The sequence below is a fragment of the Arvicanthis niloticus genome, chromosome 16, assembly GCF_011762505.2.
Source record: "Arvicanthis niloticus isolate mArvNil1 chromosome 16, mArvNil1.pat.X, whole genome shotgun sequence".
Lineage (NCBI taxonomy): Eukaryota > Metazoa > Chordata > Mammalia > Rodentia > Muridae > Arvicanthis > Arvicanthis niloticus.
In genome coordinates, this window is record NC_047673.1 from 64,990,524 (window position 1) to 65,012,756 (window position 22,233).

Below are 22,233 nucleotides of genomic sequence, written 5' to 3' on the forward strand. Positions count from 1 at the left end.
TCTGTGACCCCAGCAGGAGTCTTATAAGGGGCACATTCCACATGAATATTTGTGTCATGTGAGTATCAAGAAAAGGGAAGCTGAGGCTGGAAAGATGGCTAAGCTGTTAAGGAGTATGCACTAATCTTACAGAGGTCAGAGTTCTGTTCTCAGCACCCATGTTGGGTGGCACACAGTTCCCTGTGACTCTAGCTCTAAGGCGATCTGATGCTTTAGTCTCCTCTGGGGGTACCTGCACTCACATGTTTATACCCAATATCACACAATATACACCTCATTAAAATAATTAAATTTTATAACTTAAATTATAATTAAAATTTTAATAATAATTAAAATTTATAATGTATTTATTTTAATAAAATAAATAATTTATTTTATTAAAATAAATAAAAAAACAAACAGGAAAAGGAGCCTAAGGCAGTGTTTTCTTGAGCTCATATGCAATAAGCCTTCACAATAAAAAGCATAGAGATGTTGAGACTGACAGGTGGACAAGAAATTGAAGTTGAAACAAAGACACAGTATACATGGATTATATACTCAGGGCAAATGTCTGGACGACAAATGCCATCAGTGAGGACCAGGTGATGAGCTGAACCCTGTGTGATCTGACATTCCGTCCCAAGCAGGAATCAACCAGGTTCTAGAAGGTTTCCTAATGCTGTCTGGCCTCATTTCCCTTGTGTGCGATCATATAGAGAAAACCTCTGACCTGGACCTCTCCTTAAAACCAATGTGGATAACAGGGGAAGCCAAAGAAACAAAAACTGATAATCTCCCAAAACAGTCCAGTTAGCCACACCTGCATGTTAAATACAGCAGAGTCCAGGCTCCATGTGTAAACCTATCCCTCAAAAGGCCTCTGAGGAAATAAGAGCACAAAAAGAGATGCTTATTTTAAACATGTGCTCAGTCTGAATTAATTGAACGATATAATTCCTTCCATTGAAAGCCAGGACCCTAAGTCAATTTGACTTCATAACAAGTGGGATAATTAACAAATGGCCTCAGAAACTGTGTCAGCCACTGAAGGCATGAAGTGGGAAGCCTTTTCTTCCACAGGCTCAGACCTGACTGGCAGTGCAAAAGAAAATTAAAATTTACCTCTACAGGTTTCAAAGATTATGATCTCTTGAGTTTGATTAATGAACCACTAACAGACATTGAAAATTCCTACTTGAGCTGACTGTTAAAACACTAACAGATTAGTAAGAAAGCACTGGTTGTAAAAGCAAACATTATTAGAGGCCAAATTCTGGGATGAATATGTGTGTTTTATGACCTAGCTCTCATCTAAAGGATAATGAAATCTGCCGACTTGAAATTTATCATTAACAGCTACATGGTTAACACGATAAATTGACAAGAAAAACCTAGGATGCCTGTCTCCACGAACTCAGCAATTCCTGACATTTCTAATGTCTCCTCCCTTTTGGGGCAGTTGAAGGTGAAAGTGATTCTTACAAAGTTGTCTAAGACTCTTCCAAATCCTAAGGCCATGACTGAGCACTGAGGAGCTTGGAGTAGCTACATTCAAAAGTCAGGCACCAGAGTGAATGAAACATTGAAAAGAACTTGCGCCATTCTTTCCTTTACTCAAAGACTACTTTTCTGCATTTAATTATTTATCAGATTGTGATTATAAATAGTGAGAAACAGAAATGGCAGCATAATCAATTTTCCCATAACCTCCTCACAGGACTGAAAGAAATGAGATCATCACCATTCAGAAGTATAATGCCTATCTTGATATAGTACATGATACAGCAGAATATTTCTCATGTCCACTCTTATGCCCTTTCTGTTGGTTTGTCCTAATAGAGTACACACAAACACACACACACAAACAAAGAGAGAGAGAGAGAGAGAGAGAGAGAGAGAGAGAGAGAGAGAGAGAGAAAATAAGGATTTTTGTTTACACCAAGATCATTGTTCCTAGACTGGAGAGATGATTCAGATTCAGTAGGGGGTATCACTTGCCATGGGAACATGATGACCTTTGTTTGGATCTCAGCACCCCCTAAAAATCATGGCCTGACCATGTCTTTCTGTAACTCTAGTGTTGTGGGATGCAGAAACAGAAGCATCACCAGGCTTGCTTGTTCCAGACTAACTCTAGGTCCTATCTCAAAGGAATAAGGCAGAGAATGGCAGAGCAGGACACCAGATGTTCTCTTCAAGTTTCTGCAAATACACCCACCAGTGCACACATGCCACAGACCAGAATACCACACACACATAAATAGAAAGAAAAATACATAAATATAAAATGACAAGATAACACATAAATACAAAAGGCCCTGCAATTAAATTTTTGAAGCTTATTTTTAATAGGTGCCAGAAACAGGCAGCAGATCCAAATGATATTCACAAATTGTTTTTTCTACAGAGCCATATGTATTTTCCTATTAAGATCAGAATAACATGATTATTACTAAGTGGGCATGCCATCAAATTGTTCAAATATGTATCATTTGCTTAAAGCAATTCAAGTTAGTGCTTTGGGATTTGAGGAGTAATAATGTGCTATTTACATGGGCCTAGCACAATATCCTAAATCAATTCCAATGATGAACAAATGAATTTATCTTCAGAAGGACTGAGCTGTACCATACTAGTGTTGTAATGTTGTTTATTAGAAGGTATTTATTAGAAGTTTATGCTTCGGAACCCATCCCCAAGCTGCAAATGATGAGATCACCAAGAAATCTCTCCCTCTCCAGTGGGTATGTTTCCCAGGTATGTTTCCCACTGCAAAATAGGAGCAGCAATTCTTGGCTCCATTATTGATACTTCATTTAAGAGTCTCTAAACCCCCATTGAGTTTCTTAGTTCCTTTCATGGCACACTAGTTTTATTTAGCTATTTGTTTATGTATTGTGGTGCTGGGAATGGAACCCAGAGCCTCACTCTGGCTATACACGTGCTCTGCCATGGAGCTGGATCTGCAATGCACATCATAAAGTCTTGTTAGCCATGCTAAAAATACAGTGTCTCAGGGGAACTCAGGACAGTCTGTGTTGGTAAGTGTCAGGGAAAGACGGGGATAGAAAACATAGCTCTATCCAGATCACTTCCTGGGGCTGTGTTCCAAATGACCTTGAGTGGATCAGTTGTTTTGAAGGGGATGACAGTGAAAGGATGGGTGACCAGCACAGAAGATACTTAGGTCAGTGAAACTTCTTTGGTATCAAGTGGAGAATGCATGCCAGTATGTGTTTGCCAAAGCTCACAGAGAATACATCTATAAGACGAACTTGAATTTAAACTGCAGCTTTGGAGATGATTTATCAGCACATGTCCATTGGATCTAGTACTTCTTTTGTGGGACAGGTGATAGATAATGTGGGTGTCACACACATGTGGAGCAAGAGTGACATAGGAACTCGCTGTATTTTCTTTGGAACATATTTTGATTTTGCTGTGAACTTAAAACTCTTCTAAAAACTAACTCTGATTTGTAACAATAAAATATAATAAAAAAAAAAAATGCACACCCTGGAGTGGTGGTCCCTGTCTGGAATCCTGGAATTTGAGAAGGAGGGCTGAGAGTGCAATACCACTTGACACTATGACACTTGGTTTTCCAAGCATGCTCATGACCAATCATTTCCATTTCTATGTTTCTTTTCATTTCACTTCTTCTCTTTTAATTTAGAAGGTTAGCTTCTTTGTTCAAACAGTATCATAGGTTTTCAACTGAAAGGAAATAATGGTCTACTTTAGATCAGAGACTTAAAATGTGTCTCAATTTGCCCTGTATCCTGATACTGCATATGAGACTCAGACACCATTGACTTGTGTCTTGATTTACTTTATCTGGTCCATTGTATCAGTGGGGAGCAGCCACATAGGAGTTTAAATATTTTGGTCCATGGGTTGTTAGGGCCTGTGTCTTCTCCCAGTCAGTTGCCATCTTCTACTGATCTTCCTGGCCTGGCCTATACTTCCAATCATCCTCTTCCATTTGTCAGTTGGCTTCTGATACAGGTCAGGAAACAGAGTGTGTATGTTAACACGGGTCTCAAATTTTGGCAGGTAAACAAATCCCTATGTCCAAGTTAGCAAGTAGTAGTCTTAGCAACTGCTTTGATCAAGACTTTCCAAGCTTACTTCTCAACGAATTCTGAACAGAATTAGATTTGCTATGTTTGAGGTAGGAAATATGAAGACTTCAGCAGTAGCATGCAGATGAGTTTTCAAGATGTCTTTTAGAAGATCTGCCAGGACATAGACGTGATGAGCTAGATGCTCTCAAATATGTATCAGGAATTACAAGACGGAAGGTAATATAACATTCGGGAGCTGGGACTATTTTATATTCCCTGAAACATGGGCCTGAGTGACCTTTTAAAACCTAACCAAAGTGGGTCACATTGAGTGTTCCCACTATTGTCTCCCTACTAATAAAAGAGAATTCTACCATTGTCTGGGTAGCCTTCTGTGCTTAGCACAAAATGGTAAACTTCCTTTACCAGCAGGGCATCTCCTTCTCTGACTTTGTCTAGGGAGTTCAATGCCCCCTTACAACACACACACACACACACACACACACACACACACACACACACACACACAATGTACCTGAGAAATATCATGTAGCCTGGGTTAGATTACAGTTTCAGCTTCTTTTTCCCAAAAAGAACCTGTTCAGCAAGCACCAGATATTCCTTGGAATGCCTCCCCATGCTAATTAGGCATTTCAGCACCTTAGCCTTCATCCAATAACCTGTGCCTACTCTGAATACCCCTACCCCACTACCCAAACTACATAACCCTTGATTCGTCCCTAGTAAAGTTGATCTATCTCTGAATGTGTCATTTCCATTGGTACCCACAGGTCATTCAAAACCCTGCTTGACAACTCTGCTCTCTTCCATCCATCTCATAGGCTGATAGCCAATGACCCCAGGGAGAAGGGAGACCCACCCACTGTCATGCTTAGGATGGGACCCCAGGAATGTGAGACTCATGGGCAGGCCTCTGTCTCTCTCTCCATCCCAACATTCCCCTGTCTCCTCACTGTTAGGCCCTGGTGGTTCTTTGACTTGTATGAGCTCTTATATCTTTCCCCAGATGTTGTTTAGTAGATTTCATGTCCTGATTCCCACATTCACCATTCCATTGGCCAAATTGTAGACTGAAGATTAGCCCTCCTACTAAACAGTATGACTTAAAATAGAAAATAATACAAATAAATATAAACAGTACTTGTACTACAGAGAGTGCTTTCATATCCTCCATACTAGCAGAGTTTTATGCCAACTTGACACAAACTAAAGACATCTGAGAGAAAGGAAATAAGAAAATTTCTTAATTAAAAAAATAAGACTACAGCTCCATAAGTCTTGACTATAGTCAAGCCTGTAGGGCATTTTCTTAATTAGTGATTGATGTGAGAGGCCCCAGTCCACTGTGGAGAGTGCCATCCCTGGGCTGGTGGTCCTGGGTTCTATAAGAAAAGAGGCTGAGTAAGGCATGGGAAGTAAGCCAGTAAGCAGTACCCCTTTACAGTCTCTGTATCAGCTCCCACCTCTGGGTTCCTGCCAATTTTGAGTTCCTGTCTTGACTTTCTTGGATGATGAACAATGGAAGTAAAAGTCAAATAAATCCTTTCCTTACAAAGTTGCTTTTGGTCATGGTATTCATCACAGAAAAGGTAACCTAACTAAGACATCCTCTAAGCATTCTGTTGTTCAATTTGATTTTCATAAGGATTCTACTAAGTACACAGGCTGACCAAATCTAATTTCCCTGCAGTGTAATATTAAATATTCACACATTGGATTTGAAGGAGATATTAACTGCTCTGACTTAGTTTCTAGTTATGATCTCTTTTGATATCTCCCATAATGAGATTCATCTAACCTGGACCCAAATGCTTGCTATAAATTTGCCTTTAAAAATGCTCCATCTGTCACATTGTTAAGGATATAGAGAATTTTTGAACAAGTCACTTTTTAAAGTGGATGTGTGACTTTTTAAGATGTTTGTGAAGGTAATTTAAATTGCCAGCTTGACATAGTCTAGAATCACCTGGGAAGAAAGTCTCAGTGAGGGACTGTCTGCATGAAGCAGGCCTATATGCATGTCTGTGAAAGAGTGAGAAAACCAACGGGGGTGGGGGGGCACCATTCCCTAGGCAGAGGGTCCTGCAGTGTGCAAAACTAGAGAAATAAGCAGCCAGCCAGCCATCAAGCAAATGAGCATCTACTTCTTCCTGATCCTGACTGAACGTGATGTGACCAGCTGAGTTCTTGCAACCTTAACTTCACTCCATTAATAGGCTGGAACCTGGAATTAAAAGCTAAAATAAACTTCTATCTCTTAATTTGCTTTTGGTAAGGATATTTTATCATAGCAATAGAGGTGTATTCCAGGCCCCTTCGAGTCCCCTTCGCCCGCGAAAGAGACACGTGAGGCAGTGTTCGGGTGGTTACTACAGTGAGGCTTTATTCTTGTATCAGCAGAAGCGGAAGACACCAGGCCCGGGAAAGGCACTGCTATATGTATCCTAGAGTGGTGTGTTCACTTCTGATTGGCTGTTTACTCATTACCCCTTATTACTTTGGCGTGCTTTTGCCTTTTGCACCTGCGCAGTTAGTTGTTTACTTGTGGGAGCACAGGATGCCCGCACCATCTTCTAATGGCGAATGTGGTTAGGAGCTAACCGCGGCTCCTAACAGAGGTGAAACTAGAACAACGTCAGTAATCACACAAGAAACACACGCACACACAAAACCATAACTACAAATTGGTAACAAGACTTGGAAGAGCTGACTTCTGATCTGGGCACAGGAGTGGTAACAGCAGTATACTTCCTATATGAAGTGATGCACCAAGAGTGGTCAGCACAGTTTTTGACAAACACAGTTTTCACCATTTCCCATCCCAAGCTCCACTAGCCATCTTTTTCCTCCTTCATAATCTATGAGGTTATGAGGTTTAAAAAGTCAAGAAGATGAGTAAAAGCCTGAGGTGAGAAAAGAGCTAGAATGCAAAGTTCAATTCACATTAACCCTCGCTCTTCATTGTAATTCAGAGATGCAGTTTCTTTTTCTTTTTTTTTTTTCTTTTTCTTTTTCTTTTTTTGCCATAGTGAAAATTTAGCTCGGGTTAGCACATGTTACACAATTACTCCATCACCAAGCCACACCCCCACACTCAGTGTTTCCTTTTCCTCCTCTTCCTCCTAACACTTCCCTCATTTCCCTTCCCAAGATGCTGACTGCTCTAATAACCTGTGAAAGCACATAATTAATGACTCTGTGTGTGTGTGCGCGCTGAGGTTTCTGTTGCTAAAATATAATTTGTGTTAGAAAGGCCAGTTTTGATTGTAAATAGGTGCATGAAATTTAAGAATGTCTGGATTAGTGGGGAGGATATATATATATATATATGTATATGTATATGTATATGTATATGTATATGTATATGTATATGTATATGTATATGGCTTTACATTTTCATTTGCTTTTCTGAAGAACATGGCACTCATTTGAAGATGCCTTCTGTCAGGATTAAGGGAACACAGGCTGTCACTCTTTTCTTTCCTCCTTTAAAAAAAAAAAAAGATACAATTTGGACATGAAAGGGTTGATGAAAATGAACTGGAGAAAAAAATCCAGGCCCTAATACTAACTGCTCTTGGTGAATTCAGAGTCACACTGGCTCTGTTAGGCCATCAACAAAGAGAGCTGCCGTGCTTGCTCAGTCTTCCCTGTTGAGACTATGTTCCTTAGCCTATGTGCATGTATGTTTTTAAAATCTTTGATATAATTTCAGAAATAGTTTCTGAATGTAGTTCATTGGAGTCTCATGGCCTCTTTCATTCCGGCTCTTGAATTGTTCATGTTCAAGAACCTATGTACTCTTTTTGTCTATATTTAAGAGACTATCTATGGACGCTTTTCCTGCTAACAAACAGATCTTACTGTGGCTATATATAGTAGGACTGGACAAGGGGACTGGCTTCCGAAGAGTATATTATAGCTAAGAGGCCACCCTTCCCAGTTGCTTTGACCTCAGGCTCTGCAGGATAACACTGATACTTAAGGCCAGTGTTTTCCTGGGAGTTAGCAGTTAACCCTCAGGGTCTTCTACCAACAGAGCCCACACCACTATTCACATTCTCGCCCTTTCAGAAGAAACAGGCTGGAAATCTGGCCATATCATCTTGAAAAGTTGCCAATCTGCAGGCTAGAGAGACACGACTTAATAACAGGGAAGTGGTTTTTATTCTCACTCTCCCCATGGCTCACATAAATAGCATCAGATATTACATAATAATAGGACACCGTATCTTGAAATCTATTCAGGGACAGAACAAGCACACAAGATAAAAGATGTAGCTGGGGAAAGGAAAAAGAAAAGAACAATTTCACTCATAAAGACGCATGATAGCCATGCTGTCAAAATATTTTTTCAATCCAAAAGAACAGATGTGAATAATAGAAGGGCTGTTCTTTTTCTATGGCACAAAAGAAAGATTGAAGTTAGGATTAACAGATCTTTAGGTTTTTCTCTAACAGATGAAGATATTAAGAATGAGAGTGTGGGCCATGGATAGAAAAGCCCCCTGGGCCAATTTGGCCATTGAGGATGGAGCACCTCCCCATTTCTCTCCTCTTCAACCCAAATTGTCTCCCATGGGTGCTACAAAATGGACAAAGATTATGATGGGAATGCTTTAGAGCAAATTGTATGGAAACACCACAGTTGGACCAGTAAGTTTCCAGTGAGCCCTTGAAGCTATGTGTGTAAATTGTACCTAACACATAGGAATAAAAAATACTTGAGATCTATGGAGTACTGTGTTTGCCAATCCAAAACCAGGGGTGGGTGGTCATGGAAATTTTCAGGAAATATTTATACTTGTTGCTTGCACATGTCATATTATATACTGCAACTCTTTCCCAGCAAGCCAGCATGGCTGGTGATATTTTCAGCCTCTCAAAGATGTGGCAGTCGGTAGGTATTGCTTTCCATCAGGGAGGAAGCTGACATCCAAGATACAGGGGCCATGTAAGGGATACAAACCTCAACTAATGACTTCAGTCCATTGCACTAATATAAAATAAAAGCTAGATGTACACAGAGGTGTTCTAGTGTTCACACAGGTATACATGGGAGAGCATATTGGCACATATACATCTCTCTCTCTCTCTCTCTCTCTCTCTCTCTCTCTCTCTCTCTCTCATACACACACACACACACACACACACACACACACACACACACACACACTGAGTGAATGAATGATTAAATACATAAAAAAAATTAGAACTAAGGTAACTTCAGCTTCTACCTACAGCACAGTGACTATGTGCCAAATAAATATCAAGCAGTCACTGTCATGTGTTCTCAGAGTCCTGGAAAGCAGTTATTATTATCCACATTTCAAATGGTGAGACTTAGAAGCTTTTAGCAAAATTTCTCCAAAGAAGGGAGTGGGTAATGGAGCCAAACCTTTTTAGCTTTCGTTACATGTACTGAACAGTGTCCTATATAAAACAGTCACGGTGGCACTTGTTCTCTCCCAGTTTTAGTATTTGAGAGAGGGAAAGTAGAAACGAAGATGAGCTAGCATGTGGAATGCTCACATTGTGGGAGGGGTGGGAGGAGAAGTGAGAATTTTTATGCAGTGCATGATTTGAGCATTTAGCTCATGAGAAAATGTTACTCTCTCTTTTCTCATCTTACATCTCTATATTAAATAAACAAAATAACTTCTCTGAGGTTTTCCTTTTCCTTCTCTCCCTTATTCCCTTCCCTCTCTTTCTCCTCTTCCTTCTCTTTGTTTCCTCCATCCTCTCCAACCTCCTTCGCCTCCATTAGGAAAAGAGGTTTTAGTTAGAGCCTTACTATGTAGCACAGACATCCTCCTGCCTCAGCCCCAAGATCTGAGCTCATGGACATGTACTGCCACACCTGGCTAATTGCAGTCCAAAATCCAGTATTGCCATATTTTACAGTAAAACTGTGGATACTGATGCCAATAATAATGCAAATACAGATAAGCATATCCACACCCTAAATCAATATGAAGAAAAAAATGATACAGAGGAAATTTCAATACTTTTGGGGGAGGGGAGTTTCTGGAGTTGTAGGGAAATAGGAGAAAAATTCATGACCTTCAAAATAGAAAACATTTCTCAGCTACCCTTGGGCCTTCCTACCCATCCCAAGACTTTCTACCTTCATTGTAATGAGTTTCAAAATTAATTCTGTTTGTCAAACAGCCTTCCAACTCAGGGTCCACCTGCTACAGTTATTGACAAGGTCTTTACATCCAATTGCCATGGCCTCATACCCAGTCAGATTCAAAGTGAATTCACTTTCCAGCTCTTGACAAAGCCCTTTGCCAACTGTGCATTTCCATTAATTACTCAGACTCAAATTTCCACTAACTTGGTTGTACAAATGATGAGTCTTGTCTGAAGAAGTTTGTAAAGTAAGTGCTATGCAGAACAGCATGCATGGCTTAACAAGCATCAGACCTGGAATGCTTAAGGCAACAAACTCTCGTCACTGCTTTGTGGTCAGAAATTGTTTAACTTGAATTCAGGAAGTCCTTAATGCATGTTGTTTTTAGTTTGATTAGTTAACTGACATATATTTCTGATTCTTAGCACTCTTACTTAAATAGTCTTTGCTGACTGTCTAGCAGCAGTTCAACTATAAACTAATTAACAACTAGGCATATCAACTGATTCAAACTAGATCAGTGCTAGAAGGAACTCTCAAAATGGCCGAGCTCATTCATTAAGCATTGAGTGCTTTCTTACACTGCATTCCTGACCAGCATTTCTAGTACATTCTTCTCACTTCATAGAGCTCTGAGAGTTCTATGAACTGGGAGAATTTTATTCTCCAGTAATTTCCACATTGGCTGTATGGAATCCATTGTGAAGAAAAAGAATGAACCCAAATCCCAGCATCAAGACCCTGGCTGGGCTTGGAGGTGTGTGTAGGTGTGTGTTGGTGTGTTTGTATGTGTGTGTGTGTGTGTGTTTGTGTCTGTGTGTGTCTGTGTCTGTGTCTGTGTGTACTTGTTTTGCTGCCTCCTCATTCACCCATTTGCCATAAATCCAATCCCACCATGCTATTTTCAAAGCATTATGTTCTGAACTTTGCAGAGAACTTGAAAAGAGATTTTTTCAATATTTTAATAAATACTTTTTAAAATTTTGACTTAAACATATGCTAACCTATCAGTAGTCATTTTCAACACTTTAGTGCTTGGATGGCCTAGGAATATAGCTCAGTGACAAGGGGCATGCCTAGCATGGCAAGTCCCTGTGTTTGTGTCCCAGCACTGCAAAGTAAGATAAAATAAAACAAAATAAAATAAAGCTCCATATATTATCAACAATATAAGAAAAAAAAAGCCAAATCCCACATTATCTTGAATATAACACAATCAGATCTAATGCTTCCACTGTGCTCCTAGGCTGTTTCTGGGAATTACATGGAATCCTTGGAAAGTAAAGAGTTGATCCCCTTGATTAGACCTAAATTTGTTTTTTCCACAATAAACACTGACACACTTAGAAAAGGTAACTTTATTTCATACAAACATTAGAGGCAGATTATATTTTCTAATCTGAATTAAAGATGACCTTATAGTTTTAAAAACTCGTATATAAATCCGGTTAGATGTATTTCCTATGTCACTAGTTTATAATTCACATGCTATATCATTACCTCACATTAAGCTGGCTTTAAGCCTGTGGACATGCTAAGCTGCTGCGCTTGCTGTTTGCTCTTCGTATTCTTGATTATATAAGTGGAACCAGATCAAAACAAGATCAGGCAGGCACAACTAAAGCAGCAATACCCCAAATGGGAAAAAAAGCAGCCTTTTACAGATTGATGCTAGGTGTATATTTTAATTAAAATATCAACAAATAACATTGTTAAGATAACTCGATTTGGGGTTATCACAAAATAAAGACATTTTACATGTTTATAAACATAAATCATTCCAGAAAATATAATTGTATAACTTAAAATATTTATTAGTATCATAGTATTTATTTTATTATATTTACTGTGTCTTAGTACTGTAAGTTAATGATATAGGGCCATTTAATGTAATACTAATACATATTATCTTGACGTTTTTAAACACCTAATGATTATATCATGGCTTTTTATTTTTGTTTTGCTTCTTTATTATTCTCCTTTTTAAAAAAACAAATATTTCTGAAACAGAATCTCATGTAGCCAGGAGTCACTGTGTAGCAAGGTATGACCTCGAGCATTGGGATCTCCCATTTTCACTTCCCTAATCCTGAGACTGCAGACATGTACTGCCAGCCATGGTTTTTCAGTTTTGGGATACAACTATGGCTTGCAAGGCAAGCGCTGTACAGAGATAACTACATTTACAGTCTATGGCATTGTTTTGCAGTTAGCTTTTCAAAAAACTATAATTAGGATGGACAAGGTGGCAAATACTTTTAATACTATCAGTCTAGAGCAGAGGAAGATGGATGGATCTCTGTGAGTTTGAGGCCAGCCTGGGCTCTATAAAAGGTACCAGGCCATCCTAGCTCCATGTAGTCATCTTTCAAAAAGAGAGATGCATAGGAAAACAGCAAGATTCCAGACTATAGAAGCCAAAATGTGTCCTGTTTTGTTATTTATTCACAACGGTGATAAAAAAACTGCATGATATTGGTACAAAAGCAGATACGTTGTTCAATGGAATCAAATAGAAGACCCAGAAATAATCCTACACAACCATGGACACTTGACTTTTGATAAAGAAGCCAAAACCATACAATGGAAAAAAGAAGGCATCTTTAACAAATGGTGCTGGGTTAACTGGCTGCCTCCATGTAGAAGAATGCAAATAGATCCATATTTATCATCCTTCACAAACCTTAAGTCCAAGTGGATAAAGGGCCTCAACATAAAATTGGATATGCTAAATCTCATAGAAGAGTGAGAAGTACCCTTGAATGCATTAGTGCAGGAGACAGTTTCCTGAACAGAATACCAGTAACTCGGGCTCTAAGATCAACAGTTCATAAATGAGACCTCATGAAACTAAAAAGCTTTTGTAAGGCAAATGAAACTGTCAAGAAGACAACATGGCAGCTTGCAGATTGGGAAAGGATCTTCACCAACCTTCCAACTAATAGAAGTCCAAAATTTATAAAGAATTCAGTAAGTTTGACACCAACAACCTAAATAACAATTAAAAATGGGACACAAAACTAAACAGAGAATTCTTAACAGAGGAAACTCGAATGGCCGGAAAACACTTAAAAAGAAATATTCAAAGTCCTTTGTCATCAGGGAAATACAAATTATAACAACTTTGAGGTTCCATCTTACACTCATCAGAATGGCTAAGATCAAAAACTCAAGAGACAGCACAGTCTGATGAGGATGTGGCACAAGGGGACACTCCATTGCTGGTGAAAGTGCAAACTTGTACAACCATTTTAGAAACCAATTTGGAGGCTTCTCAGAAAACTGGGAATAGTTCTACCTCAAAACTTAGCTATACCACTCCTGGTCATATACACAAAAGATAATCCACCATTCTACAAAGACGCTCAACTATTTTCATAGCAGCTTTACTCACAACAGCCAGGAACTGGAAACAATCTAGATGTCCCTCAACTGAAGTACAGATAAAGAAAATGTGGTACATTTACACAATGGAATACTATTCAGCTATAAAAAACAAAGACATCATGAGTTTTGCAGGCAAATGAATGAAACTTGAGAATATCATGCTAAGTAAATTAACCCAGTCCCAAAAGGACATGCATGGTATGTACTCACTTCTAAGTGGATATTAGCTAAAATAGGATGCCCATACTATACTCCTCAGACCCAAGGAAGCTAAACAAGAAGGAAGGCACAAGTGAGAATATTTGAATCTCACTTAGAAGGAGAAATAAAATAGTCATAAAAGGCAGATGGAGGGAGGGATCTGGGTGAGAGAGGGGACATAAAGAGGAAGGGAGAGGGTTCCAGATCAGGTGTGGGGACAGACAGGAGAGATGGTCAGATGGCCATGAAAATGAATGGAAATCTGCAAATGACAGGGATGCAGAGGTGGGGATGTAGAGGGCATTTCCAGGATAAGAAAGAGACCTGATATAAGGGAGGAGCACAAGCATCAGTGGGAGTGACTATAGCTGTGACTCACAGCATTGGAGATATGGAACTTTAGGAGGACACCTTGTGTAGCTAGGCAGGAATCACAGAAGAGTGATAGAGATACCAACTTACCCACAAAATTTTCAGCCCCAAATGTATCCTGTCTACAAGAAATGCAGGGATGAGGGATGGAGAAGAGAATTAGAGAATGGCCAACCAATAACCAACCCAACTTGAGATTTATCTCATGAACAAATACCAATCCCTGACACTATTAATGATACTTTGTTAAGCTTGCAGACAGAAGTCTAGCATGGCTATCCTCTGAGAGGATTTACCCTTCAACTGACTCAGATAGATGCAGACACCCATAGTCAAACAGTGGAAGGAGCTTGGGGACTCTTAAGGAAGAATAACAGGAAGGACTGTGTGGCCCTTAAAGGGCTAGAAACTCCTCAGGAAGACCAACAGAGTCAACTAACCTGGACCATTGGGGTTCTCAGAGATTGAACCACCAACCAAAGAATATACACAGGCTGAACCCCAGCCCCCATGTACATACACAGCAAATATACAGCTTGGTCTTTATGTAGGTCTGGAACAACTAGAGTGGGGACTAACCAAAAAGCTGTTGCCTGTCTGTGGGATATATTCTTCTAGCTCGGTTGGCTTGTCTGGCCTCAGTGGGAGAGGATGCGCCTAGCCTCTTAGGGTGTGTGTGGGGGGGAATATGGTTAGGATTGAGCTGGAGGGTGGGCAGTGAGCAGGAGAGTGGGATATAAAGTGATCAAGCAAAAAAAAAAAAAATAAGCAAGTAAGTTAAAACCAAAAAGAACCACAATAGTAAGCATCCAAGAATTTGAAATCTGACAGAGTAAAAAACATCCATCCCAACTGTACCAAATCAGAAGTCTATAAGCAAAGGACCTGAGGGTAAGTTCAGTGTGTAGAGTGCTTGTCTAGAACCTGAACTGGACAAAGCTCTGGGTTTGATCCTCAGTACTGAAAAATAATAAATAGTAAATTGTAGATAAGTCTTAATCTGAAAGTCCATGAGCAAATACTTTCTAATATTTGAGTTTACCTTACTTTGGTTTGCTTTATTAATTTACCTTTCTTCAACTAAGACATACTTTTTTTTTTTTAATTTTCAAGTATCTATACAAAACCCCTTAGAAATAAATTATGTTCATATACCAGAGAAAACAATCATAACTCAGGAAACTCAACCAATAAAACTACTTCTTACATGGCAGAAAACTAATTTTCTTTTTTTCACAAGTAAGTGTAGAATGAGCAGGGTTTGGCACTATCTACAGAATTAAAACACAGTCTAACATAGTACTTGCACACAAATGTTGCAACATTATGCATAATATTCAAGATGAAAAAAAAACTGTCCATCAACTGATGGGTGGATAGATAAACTGTACCACAGCCCTGAGGTGTAATACTATTCAACTGTAAAAAAAATATTGATTTATTCCACATCTATAAAACTAATAAACATAAGTGGAAAAGGTAAAAAAAAAAAAAACTTTGAATGCTAGTACTTAACTACCTCTCAGGCAGGTATAGTCATAGCCACATACAGATATGGATAACTATGAGTCTGTCAAACACTAAATCATACCCAACAACAACAAAATCAGAAACGACTTAAAGTATTACATACTTTGCAACTTGATAACCTGGTCCTTAGCCATAAACTTTGTAGATGACAACATTATGGTAATGACATGTCTAAAAATTGGACATGTCTGCAAGTTGTGTATAGGCCTATAACACATGGGGACAGTAAATAATTGAAAAGAGAGTTGATTTAGGTGAACACCACTCTCCAAAGCACAAGGATAATCCAAGTCTAACTTTAGAAAACACACAGTAAAGATTTGTCTCTGTTGGTGGGGGAATGGAGCTGATGGCCTCAGGGTGACATAAAGAGGGTAAATCAGAGAAACAGTAAAACATGAGACTGTGTTTCATTATGCAGTGAATACTGGAATTAACACACTCTGGCAGGCTCAGGATTTCATTTTTGTTCCCAGCAGGTGGTGCTGTTTTGGGAAGTTGTGGAAACCATAGGAAGTGAAGTAGGTGACCAGGAGAAGGTCCTTAATGGAGTATTATTCCTGGCCACTTCCTTCTGTGTGTATGTTTTCTGGCCCACTACTAAGTGATTCAAGTTTTTGTCCACTGATGGAATGAATCCTTTGAAACTATGACTCCATCTTCTGCTATTGGCTCTATGGAAATGTGGACTTCATAATGGAAGGCAACTAAACCAGCAAGACATCTCCAGCTTCCTGAAGCTGCTTTAAGAAAACAGAAATTCTACATTTGTATCCTCATGATGTTAACAAACACGATCTCACAATTCCTTCTTCACCACAGGTAATAAAATTCCAAATACCTATTCTACTTTGGATAGAAAAACCAGGTAACACAATCCTTCTCTCTTGAGAGTTCATATGACAACAGATTCAAGGTAAAACTTGACAAGTGCATGGGTGTCTGATTTGAAATGCATACATATGAAAATAGATCTATGGATTCTTTCTATTTTGGTCTGACTCAGAAGGTATTGAAAGGAAACCTTTAAGGTATCTATAAGTCATTTGCCATGATTTCTTTCTCTTGCTGTGAACCTATTATTTATTCTAGTAATGCCTATGTATATATCCTCCACTGGCCTGTCTGTATTAAAATAAATCAATAGGAGAGAAAGATATATTTTCAAACTAAAAATGAAATTAAACATGCACACCACACACGCATACACACAAACACACGAGAAGTTTCCACAGAAGCCAGAGGCCAGAAGAGGGTGGTGGATGCCTCAAGGATGGAACTGTAGGCAGCTGTGAGTCACCCACCACTAGTAACTGAACCCAAGTCCTCTGGAAAACAGTAGTACAGGCTCATAAGCACTGAGACATTTCTGTAGCCCCTTGTTTGTTTCTTTAGAGACTGTAGGACTTTCAGGTCTTTTCGGTTTAAAGTTAAGATTAAAAGAATCCCACTGTCCCAGGACACATCCTGGGAGGGGCACATTCTTAGTCAGAGGACACTTGCTGGATTAACATTCAGAAGAGGAAGGGAGAGGCTGATTAACATTTCTTGGACAACAAGAAGAGAACCCACTTGCAGGTGGGGAAGGCCCAGAGCAGGGAGACACATTCCAGGATGGGAAGTGGTCAGGAAGAAAGTTATGTGTGAATCTGAGTTATCTTTAGACCAAACCTGAGAAGGTCAGCCTTTGGGGTCCTTTGTGGTTGCCCTCCTGTACTCTGTATAAAAACCACTCCCAGTTTTTGTTTGGGGCTCTCTTGCAGGCATGCAAGGGAGTCCTGGTGCACCAGTATCATTGAATCTCATGTTGTTACAACGAATCCCGTCCATGTGAGTTTCTGGGTGAGCACATCCCCTGGTTTTGGATTTTACAGTCCAACAAGACCAGCTTCTTATGAAAACTAGGCTGGCAGTGAACTCAATCCTCCTGCCTCAACCTCAGATATGCTATCTTGTGGAGACTTATAACCATGGTTACATATCTTCCACAAAGTTTTCTGGGATTAAGAACATTCAGTATTTGTTGCATTGAGGCACTTAGTTTGACAGAGAGAAGAAGACCTAATTCATAAACTCAAAATTGTATCATTAAAAGTATGAATTGGCAGGCTGGTGAGATAGCTCAGAGTATAAAGGTCTTTACCACTGAGCTTGATATATGAGTTCAATCCCAGGAGACCCAAGAGTTGTTCTATGACCTCCACACATGCCCCATCCCTCATGCATAAAATAAATAAGCAAATGTTAGAAAACAATAGGAAGTATAAACTGATTTAAATGTGCTGACATTCTGATGTTCAAAAGATACAGTAGGCACTAATAAGTTCTAAGAAGAAAAAGAAAACAGGCAATAACATTTTTGGGGGGTGGGGGGTTTCGAGACAGGGTTTCTCTGTGTAGTCCTGGCTGTCCTGGAACTCACTCTGTAGACCAGGCTGGCCTCAAACTCAGAAATCCACCTGCCTCTGCCTCCCAAGTGCTGGGATTAAAGGCGTGCGCCACCACCGCCCGGCAGGCAATAACATTTTAATTTTAATTTTTCTATAATGCCAAAAAGGAGACATAAGCAGAAAAATAATGTTATGTTTGCAGTATTTTTTTTCCTTTTAAGTATTAATGACAGAATCGGGCAGTGTTGATGACCAGAGAGAACTGGCTATCCACACAAGGGAAAAAGATCTTTTTTATAAATACACATTGCATTAAGTCTCATCTTATAAGTCTCATGGAAACACACCTGTGAGCTTACTTACCACAGGCCTGTGGACATCCCAGAATGCTCTCTCTTGACTATCAAGGATCTTCCTTTCAATTTTGTCTCTCTTCTTGTCCACTCTGTCAAGATGGTAGCAATGAAGAGTTAGAAGGGGTACGTATACCGCCTCTGTACAGAAGGCTGCATTTGAACAAAGCTTTCCAAAGACTCACAAGGACTCACTTAGCTTGTGCTTCTGCTTGCATAAAAATGAACTCCCACTTCCGGGCAAATGCTCTTTGCAGCCTGGCCAGGCTCTCCTGAAAAACATGGAACAACTGAAGGCATTCTACTGTTCCTTTTAGAGTTTCTAAAGGTTTACAATGTACTCTGAATCTGAATCAGCTGTGCTCTCTGAACTCAACTAAGCATGGGCCTCATGGGCCCTAGCTAGTCCCTGACTCACTGTGTATCTGAGATGACCTTGAGCTTCTCATCCTCTCATCTCTGCCTTCCCAGTGAAGGCATTGTTAATAGCTGCCAATATGTCCGGTTTATACAGTGCTGGGGATAGAAAACAGAACTTTGTGCATGCTAGGCAAACATTCTACCTACTAAGCTACATCCCAAAGCATTGATCAACGTCAATTTTGTTACAGGAAACACAATATAAGCACTGAATATTGCTTTGTTTGAGAGAAGTACTGAAGACTAATTCACTGAATCTTTCTGTACCCACTTTATAGAGCTACAGGAGAGCAATGCCTTCCCACTGCGGAGCCAGTCTGTTTGTTCAGGTCCTGAAAATAGCTATCAGTCCTTGGTAGCCCAATATCTTCTACTGCACAATGCTCCAAATTAGTTATCACAACACAGCAATCATTTGGACACTGGGCTGCATATATCTCATGGTGGTGACTAATCTGATGATTCTGCTAAACTTATTCCCAGTGTAAAAGGTTTTCAATCCTCAAAGTTTGGACATTACCAATACAGTATTTATCTGAAACCCTTACAGTTAAGTTAGTTTAAAATAATAAGATGTGCTACTCCTTATACATTGAGTTTGTATGTTTAAAATTCTACTCTCCTTAATGTGTGGAGAAAGAGAAAGCAGACAAAGAGGGGTTTGCTAAACCACTGGACTGTCAGATTCAAGGAAGCCTGATTCATCAATGCCAAAAGGAACAGAGAACTCAGATATGGCCAGAGGCCTGATTCTTGATCATTTTATACCACTGTGTGAGCATCCTTGGTACTTACGGCTTCGTAATCTGCTAGCTCTAGCCTTGCCTTGTTTTGCATTGTTCTCTTGCAGAGGTAAACAGCTGAAAGAAAAAATACCATCATTTTTTGGCTGCTCATTAACACTGAAACACTAAATATAGAAACCATGCTAAGTGTCAAGATGCTAGTCACTGACTTTCAAGTTTAATCTTCCGTTGCCATCCTTTCTAGACAAAGATAAATAATGATAAAAGTACAAGGTTTAATATTCAAATACTGGTATTATGAAGTCACAATGAGGTAGAATGTTAAGAGATGTAATGATTTATTGGTATTAAATGGTTGATATAATTTTATTATCAACAAATAACAAGAAAAAGTAAAAACTCTTCAGAGATTAGATCGGTTTGAAATCTAAATAGACAAAAAAATCATTTTGTAAAAGTTAATTGCGTGCAAACGTCTCCAACTTGGCCATTTTGAATTCTTTCTAGGTTGTATTGTCAACTTCAAGGACACATCATGTAACCTCAAAGGATATTTGTCGGGCCTTGGCCATTTAACCTGCACCATCAATCACATAGCAGAGGTAGAGGTCTCCACCTCCAGAGATTAAAATATTAATGAGTTATCTAAAGGCCGGGGGTGGGGGGTGAAGCTAACTAAGTTATTCCCTCCCCTTTTCCCCCTCCCTATAAAAAGCCAGGGGAGCCTGGCTTTTGGGGGAGCACACACCATCCACACCCATTCACCACGCCATGAACAATAAAAGCTTTGGAAAACTGGACTCCACGTGTCTCCTGGGCCTGCTGCTGCCAGGTTCCCAGACTTTGGAACACTGAACCTTCCCGATGCAGCTGCCGGCAGCTGCCTGTGGCGGTTGCATGAATGTGGGACCCTTCGCCAGTGGTGTGGGAAGTCTACCTGGGACCTTGCCACCGGACCCTCCCCAGCGAGTTTTTTTCCCACAGATATTGGCATCTTTCTTGCTTGATTTCACAAGAGTCACTCATTGGTCAGTTGCTCTATGCTAAGAAAGCAGAGGCATTTATATAAAGTGTGCTTCCTGTCTCTGGAACTTTCCTTGGTCTGCTTGGCCACCATGCAAGTTGGCCACAGTAGCAGGGTTATAGAACTGTGAGAGAGATAGCAGAGGCTGGGGTGGCAACAGTGTAAATCTTCAGATGTTTGAAATTATCTCGATGGCTTTCATGAGCATGTGAAGACAACAAGTTCTGTAGGTAGAGTCCTAATTCCCAGAGCGTCTTCTGTCTTAGCTTCTCATTAAGTGTTAAACTTGGATTCCATGAAACCCAAGACTAATTAATTATATCATTTTACATGTTGAATGAGATCACTGGGTGAGGCTCATTGAATATTCTGTTTCATAAGGTACCCCTGTGGAAATGTCTTATAAATATGATCTTTGCATTGAGCCATATTTGCCTTCATTTGAGATAAGGAAACACAGCTGTTATTGATCACTATGACCTTACTAGCTAAGAATAGTGAGGACAAGAATGTGGCATTCATGGGAACTAGAAATGCAAAAGCTAAATTTGTACACAGAAAAAGTATAACATATGACTCAGGTATGCATGGATAAGTATGTGTGTGTGTGTGTGTGTGTGTGTGTGTGTGTGTGTGTGTGTGTGTTTTACTGGGGATTGAAACACAAGCTTTGTATGTGCCAGGGAAGGGTTCTATCACTGTGTTATATCCCAAGCCTTAAAATACAATATATTTTTCTGAAGTAACTTCTTTGAAAATTATGTGAGACAATCTTGATGATGTCATGGCATGAAACCAACAAGTAGTTGAGAAGAGGCTCTTCCATTCAAGTGGTAGCTGAAAATAGTAAAGAATAAGATTTGGTCCAAATCCATCTTGACAATGTGGGTTGAGAAGCCCAAGTTCCTGAAGCAGGTTTCTGAGGGAGGACTCAGTAGAAAGGGAATGCCAAAAGAGACTATTTCTCTTCAGTCTGGAACTCTCTATAAGGTGAAGCTGTCTCTTGTACAAACACTGATGCCTGTGACAAAAGTATTCAGAGTCGTACCCCACAGATGGCAGGAACATCGATTGTTATGACCCCTCTAGCTAAGGATGAAGACAAAAAAGTTAAATTCATAAGGACTAGAAATGCAAATGGCCAAATATGTTCTTGGAGGCCATACAATATAAGCCAGATAATACAAGTGAAACATACGGTCAGGAGTCAGCTCTGTTTCTTTTAAAACAATCTTTGAATGTTTATTTTGTGGACTAACTTTTTTCCTATTCTTGAATTAAGAAAATAAATCAGATAGTTCCTATAGTCTTGTTTCTTAAGCTTGAGCAGCACAGAGAGTACCAAGTTATTGACAATTTCCATCTATAGTTACAAACTCCAAGCAAGATTCCAAGACTGGTTTAAAGTTGAAGTCATCTTCATGGCCCCAGCTTGTGCATAAAAGGAGTGTATGGGCCTTTCTCTAGAAGAGCTTCCTCTTTGACCCTAATAACCATTGATATAGTCTCTTATCCAGTAGTTCTCAACCTGTGGGTGTGATCCCTTTGCAGGTCACACATCAAATATTCTGCATATCAGATATTTACATTACAATTCACATCAG

At 39.6% G+C, this 22,233-nt stretch overlaps 1 protein-coding gene across 10 annotated transcripts in view; it reads right to left on the reverse strand.

Annotated features, from left to right (window-relative positions):
- Positions 1–22,233, reverse strand: part of Rgs7 (regulator of G protein signaling 7) — a 397,792-nt gene that overhangs the window by 40,313 nt on the left and 335,246 nt on the right. For all 10 annotated transcript variants that reach the window (XM_076914548.1, XM_034520565.2, XM_034520564.2 and 7 more), the window contains 3 exons: positions 19,655–19,719; positions 18,635–18,711; positions 18,450–18,531 (listed from right to left, as the gene is read on the reverse strand). In XM_076914548.1, the coding sequence (XP_076770663.1) occupies positions 18,450–18,531; positions 18,635–18,711; positions 19,655–19,719 (224 nt within the window). The remainder of the gene's footprint in view (positions 1–18,449; positions 18,532–18,634; positions 18,712–19,654; positions 19,720–22,233) is intronic.